Raw genomic sequence first — 6784 nt, 5'->3', positions numbered from 1 at the left:
ATGCATAGGGCTATCTATGAGCTCTATCCATGCATAGAGTGCTCTCATGCATGGATACAGCTCTCACGGGGATATGTAAGTATAGCACGTGAGTTCAAATGAAAGAGGTTTTTTAATTCAAAATTTTACAAAGTGAATTTATAGAAATACATTTACAGAAGGGGTTTGTTTAATCGATTTTGAAATTAAACATGTATGTCCATACAGAAAAAGGGGTCAATTTATTCATGACAAATTCACAGGTAAGGGGTTTTTTAAATATCCCTTAAACGCACGTGATACATAGGGTTTCTTAGTAGTGCACCCCCCAAGATATAGCTTTCTATGCATCATATGCATAAGGCTCTCTATGAGCTCTAGTATGCATGCGTAGAATGCTCTCACGCATGGATATATCTCTCGATCTCTGCTTCCATAGGGTTGGGAGCTCTATGTATGCATAGAGGGCTCTCTATGTATGTATAGAGGGCTCTCTATGGGCTCTATGTATGCATAGAGCTCATAGAGGCCCCTCTAATGATCTCTATGTATGCAAAGGCTCTCTATGAGATCTATGTATGCATAGATGGCTCTCTATAAGCTGTATACATGCACGGAGTCCTCACATGATAGATATAGCTCTCTTTGTATACATAGGGCTCTCTATGAACTTTATGCATGCATAGAGTGCGCTCATGCATGGATATATTTCTCTATGCATGCATAGGGATCTCTATGCTACATGCGTAGGCCCCTATATGCCTATGCATGCATAGGGCCCTCTATGCCTATGCATTGGCTCTACCTTAACATATGCATGTGCTTTACTTTATGCCTTGTTGTGGATGTGGCCGATCGGCGCTTCTTTTTCCAAAATCCACAAAGAGCTCAGAATGATCCAAACGTGTACGCAGTCTTTGCCACACATGAGTTATTTGACCGATAATCATAAAGCCCATCCCATTGTCCATGCTAAGGAGGGGGTCAAAATAGTCATCACCTGGATATTCTCACCTGCATGTGTAGGTGCCCTCACAATGGAATCCGTCTCCTCTCCCAAGGCCCCAAGTTTTCAACCAAAAACATTTTGTGCACATGTGATGCATGGCCTCGTCTGCTAGGGTTGGTGTGAGGTCATATATATCCGTCCTATTATAAGATCTATTATCATGCATCTTGCAACATCTGTCTATGGGATAAATAATGAAGTAGTCAAAATTCTACAAAGGATGGAATCTTTACGTTTTAGCTCTATTTGACATTTTTAAAAGTTTGGACGTGTGCAGCTTGGGTGAACTTTTCAAAGGAAAAGGTGAAATCATGTTTATCTTCGTTTGTTAAGGAAAAGGTGGAATCATGCTTATCCTCGTTTTAGGAAAGAAAATTCGTTGCTTATAAGGTGAAACGTCAGTCTCGGGGAATATTAACGTCACAGTCTGGATATTGAACAGATCACAGCCTAGATTATTAAATAGCCAGTAATGATTTGCTAAGGCTAGGCGATCTTTTTAAGGGCACAAAGTGCGCATCAAAGGCAGTGCAAATTTTGAAGTTTCCAAAGCGATGGCTCTTGAGCTCTTCTCCGCCACATGCACCCACCATGACCACACCCTCCTCCTCCTCCACTTCCTCTCTACTTGCTCCGCTCCCAGGCTGTTTTCCCTCGCTCTCTTTCTCCTCGCGTTCTTTCTAATGTGGCTTCTCGTAGCCCTTCTGAGCTGGGCGTACCCTGGCGGCCCGGCCTGGGGGATGAGGAGCTTCTTCTGCAAGCCTGCCTCCCGCCGCCTACCTCCCATTCCAGGTCCACGTGGCCTCCCTGTACTGGGTTCTCTCCTCTCATTCGCCGGCACGTGTAGCTACACCGCCCACCGCCGCCTTGCGGCCCTCGCGTCCAGCCACAATGCTCGCTCTCTCATGGCTGTCAGTTTGGGGTCCACACGCGTTGTCGTCTCCAGTCAGCCTAGCGTTGCCCGCGACATCCTCTGCAGCCCCGCCTTCGCAGAACGCCCTCTCACGCAGTCCGCGCAGCAGCTTCTCTTCGGGCGTGCCGTCGGATTCGCGCCCTACGGAGATCACTGGCGCAGCCTCCGCCGCCTTGCCGCCTCGCACCTCTTCTCCCCACGTCGCATTGCCGCTCACGAGCGCACCCGCCAGCTCGAGGCATCTATCATGCTAGAAGCCATAGCCTCTCACGCCCATGATAGCTGCGTGCAGAAGGTGCGTCCTTACTTGCAGCATGCAGCCCTCAACAACATCCTGGCCACCGTGTTCGGCAGGCGTTACGCATTCTCCGAGCACAGAAGCGCCGAGGCTGCGGAGGTGCAAAGCATGGTGCGGGAAGGCTTCGAGCTGCTGGGAGCATTCAACATGGCGGATCACTTGCCTGCAGCTTTCGAGTGTGTCGACCCATTGCACATCCGACAGCGCTGTGACGAGCTAGTGCCGCGAGTGTACGCGTTCGTGCAGAAAATAATAGACGAGCACAGGAGCAGCAATATTGCCGGTGCTGTCACTCGCAACACAAGTGATTCGTGCGACTTTGTGGACGTGCTCCTTGGTTTGGAAGGGGTGGAAAAATTGGCTGATTCTGATATGGTTTCCATTCTTTGGGTGAGTTGCAAAATAATAATTGCCATGTTACTGTCATGTATAAACTCTCCTTTACATTTACGCGCGTGAAGTACTAATTTTTCGGTTACTGACTCGTTTTGGCCCGCAAATTGTGACTACAGGAGATGATTTTCCGAGGCACAGATACCATGGCCATCCTTACAGAGTGGATCCTTGCCGAGCTCGTTCTGAATCCTACCGTGCAGGCAAAGCTGCATGCTGAAGTGGAGGCCATGGTGCGGATAAAAGGCGACAGTAGCATCCGCGATGCCGATGTGGCCACCATGCCTTACCTGCAAGCAGTTGTGAAAGAAGGTCTGCGCCTGCATCCGCCTGGACCATTGCTGTCGTGGGCAAGGCTCGCCATTCACGACGTCGAGGTTGCCGGTCATCACGTCCCTGCCGGAACCACGGCCATGGTAAACATGTGGGCAATCACGCATGATCCCGCCATTTGGTCCGCACCCGACAAGTTCGCGCCGGAGCGGTTCTTGCCTGTGAGGGGAAGCGACCTACGCTTGGCTCCCTTCGGTGCGGGCGCAAGAGTTTGCCCCGGCAAGGCCCTCGCCTTGGCAACAGTTCACCTGTGGGTGGCCAAGATCGTGCAACGATTTCACCTGTCCGCAGACGAGCGCCACCCTGTGGAGCTCACCGAGCTTCTGAAGCTTTCCTGCGAAATGGCGGTGCCTCTTTCGGCTCATTTCACTCATAGGCAAGCATCCGGCATATTATGATAACTAGAGTGTACTAACTTTATCTTACCGTGTGAGAGAGAGTTATCCTACAGTGTGAGAGAGAGGTAATGGGAGAGAGTTATCCTACAGTGTGAGAAAGAGGTAATGGGAGAGAGTTACCTCTGTTGTAACTTAGTCTTGTACCGGAAGTTCTTGAGGTATATATTAAAGATAATTCAACACTCTCTCTCACACATACACTCTCGCACCCAAATACGTGATGTTTACCGGAAGTTCTGAAGATATATATAAAAGATAATTCAACACACACACGCTCACACCCAAATATGTGGTGGTGTTTAATATGTTTTAAAGTATCCCAAGTATGTATGTTGTTTAAATTTGTATAAGAGATATAATAGGTTCAACTATTTCTCTACTGTTACATATCATGATATATAAATTCAAATATAACAAACATAGAGAGACTTATGTGTGTATATGTATATATATATGTATATACACACACACACACACACACACACACATATATATATATATATATATGTGTACATATAATATATACGTACATATAATATATATTTATGTATATATATACACAATATATTTACATTATCTATGGAATGAGTTTGGATGGTACAAAGATGTTAGGGACATGTATAGGTACATGCATCATCTTACATAGGGAAGTGATAAAGGCTTGATCGTGTGTAACAAAGGGTGTAGGTTGCAAGTAAATGCCTTAAAAGAGCAAGTTACTATATTGTGCATTGAGGTGTCAACGTCTCTTAAAGTCAGTTTTAATAGGCTAAAAGCTATAATGACCAAAATGAGTTACAAGTTAGATTATGCTACAATGCCTCACACATGATATGCTATAAAGACTTTTCTATTTTGGATTTCTGCAATTTGTATTAGTAGGATAAAAACTACTTTAGTGATATTTATACACTTGGCCCATTATTATGCTAAGTAGTATGATAGGATGTCTTAGTTTTGTATAACCTTTTTGCTTGACATAAGAATATATTAAGCTTTCTATGTTTTATCAAAATCAATTTATAAAGAGAGAGAGAGAGAGAGAGATGATGATCTTAATGTCTTTCAAGTTTAGTTCATGCGTTTATAAATAGAAGATGGTTGGATGGAACAAATATAGACTATTAGAGTCAAGTAATGTTTCGCATTTAGCATATTTGAAGGCATTTGAATAATGTGCGCAAAACATGGCATTATATTGGTAGACAAAGAATAATATTTCATTAACTAATCTAATTAGAAATATGGAAGGGTAAAATTTATTAACATAGAAAGAGTATTTAAGGGATTTGGCACTAGTTCCTGCAAAAGAGTATTCAAGGGGCAAAACCTCAGAAATGAGACAAGTGAGGAAAAAACTAATTAATGGGTCAAAAATGTAGAGGTTTACCATATTCACCACATCCGTCCAGTTCACGATAACGCCTTCTTTCTCAAGTTGCTCGAGGAGGGCATATGTCCCGTGCATTAGGGCATACCTTTTCTCCCCATCACTCGCAGCACGACTGACCACTCTTTGCTGGAAGCATGAAGTGAGTGATTGTACTATGAGCACTTACAAAGTATGTGTGGAAAGCATCCCATCCACCCCTTCCAAGATGGGAGCTCCCTATGCTCTCCATTCGCTTTGTTTTGCGGCCTGCTCTTGCTGCTCATCATACCTTTGGGAATCTACATGGTGCTTTCTACACTCCTCTTCCCAAATCTCTTGTGTGCAACTACAAGGCTTTTGTCCCCCTATCTCTACCTTGCGTGTGATGTCGCTGTGCCAGTACTTCATCACGTTCAGCATGTGATCTTTTATCCATCTAAGATGGACCTCTTCACTACCCGGTGTTGGCATAAACTCACTCTTAATTTGATTCATGACTCGTTCCTTCTTTGTGCTATCGGGTTTATGCCATGTAGTCATGAAGTCATGGGCTCCGGCTATATGGTGTAACTCACAGATTTGAGACTTCATCTCATTGCCAACATCATCCAAGGCCTCATTTTCATCCACTACTTTTAGTATCGAGAACGAGCCAGATTGGGGGTAGAGGGATTTGTGTCAAAGCAGCGGGATGAGCATGAGTGCAGTGTCCCCTCACAGTTGGCAATGGGTGGGTGCTTGCAGTGCTGATGTGAAGAAGCATTTGTGGAGTCATCACCCACGGTAACAATCTATCGAACTATCTCGTCTCCTATAACTGGAAGTAGTCGAGCGAGCTGTGGGCGAGGTTTGTGTGACGTGTCGTGGAGTGTCCAAGGGCATAGCCTGTGTGGTGGTGGGTTGTGATGGTTGTGCAGAAGTGCCAATGCCTCCCCCAAAGTAAGCCTCAGCATATCCCTTTTCTCAAGACTCATCTGCGACTTGAAATGATAAAATTGGCTCGGGGACATTTCATGTGGTGTAGGCACATTGGAGAGATTGGGGCTATATGCGGGTCTGTCATCCGGTGTACGATCCATGGTCTACACACATACAAGCACAACATGTCCATGCTTGTGGGTTTCCCAACAACATGCCCATGCTTATGCCATGACATGGGCAACATCGAAACCAAGAAGATACTGTTTATTAAAAAAAACCCATAAGCATGAGATTAGGGCACTTATTACCGGATAGATTGTTTGCTATTTGGAGACTTGAGGAAGGGCTTGAGAGGGACAAACCAAGAGAGAGCTGAAAATGACTGAAAATCTACAAAACAAAGTAAAACATATTAGCCACATTTGAAAACCACACACACCCCACACCACACCACACATATGATCAAAAGCATTAAGCTCTATGCATAGAGGTTAATGCATGCATAGATTAAGCTCTATTCATATAGCTTAATGCATGCATTATGCATTAAGCTCTATGTTTAGAGCATAATGCATTAGAGCTTAATTTATGCATCAAGCTCTATGCATAGATTAAGGCTCAATCTATGTATTAAGCTCTGTGCATGGAGCTTAATGTATGCATAGATTAAGCTCTATGCATAGAGATTAATGCATGCATAGATTAAGCTCTATGCATAGAGATTAATGCATAGAGCTTAATCTATGCATACATTGAGCTCCACGCATAGAGCTTAATACATACATTAAACCTTAATCCATGCATAGAGCTTGATGCATAGATTAAGCCCTATGCATAGAGCCTAATGTATGCATTACACTCTAAACATAGAGCTTAATGCATTCTAGTTTCCTCAAGGATCAAGGACAAAGCTACTAACGCCAAAGTAATGTTGGTTTGGTTGGTTAGAGCAGAGACACATTGCTCATATACATCGGGCATGCTAGCAAGTAAAATAAAAACTGCTTCATCTTCATCCAATTGTCACACCAGATCCACTGAGCTGATCAATCAAACTCCTAACATTTTTCACATGGTTAGCTACAATTTCTTTGTCATCCATCGCAGGCACATTCGTGCTCCTACATTAACCTCTCCAAATATAGATTTAAGATGAGGCCATGCCTCA

The 6784-nt window shown here is 44.2% G+C and overlaps 1 protein-coding gene across 1 annotated transcript; it reads left to right on the top strand.

Annotated features, from left to right (window-relative positions):
• The first annotated feature begins 1491 nt into the window (after positions 1–1491).
• Positions 1492–3448, top strand: LOC147630633 (cytochrome P450 78A4-like). Its single transcript, XM_086810028.1, has 2 exons — positions 1492–2589; positions 2712–3448. The coding sequence occupies exons 1-2, from the start codon at positions 1543–1545 to the stop codon at positions 3321–3323; spliced, it is 1659 nt and encodes a 552-aa protein (XP_086666154.1). The 5' UTR covers positions 1492–1542; the 3' UTR covers positions 3324–3448.
• Positions 3449–6784: the final 3336 nt, after the last annotated feature.

Source organism: Cibotium barometz, chromosome 16, assembly GCF_041138505.1.
Source record: "Cibotium barometz isolate CiBa-2024 chromosome 16, ASM4113850v1, whole genome shotgun sequence".
Lineage (NCBI taxonomy): Eukaryota > Viridiplantae > Streptophyta > Polypodiopsida > Cyatheales > Cibotiaceae > Cibotium > Cibotium barometz.
This window is presented reverse-complemented; position numbering and strand designations above follow the sequence as displayed.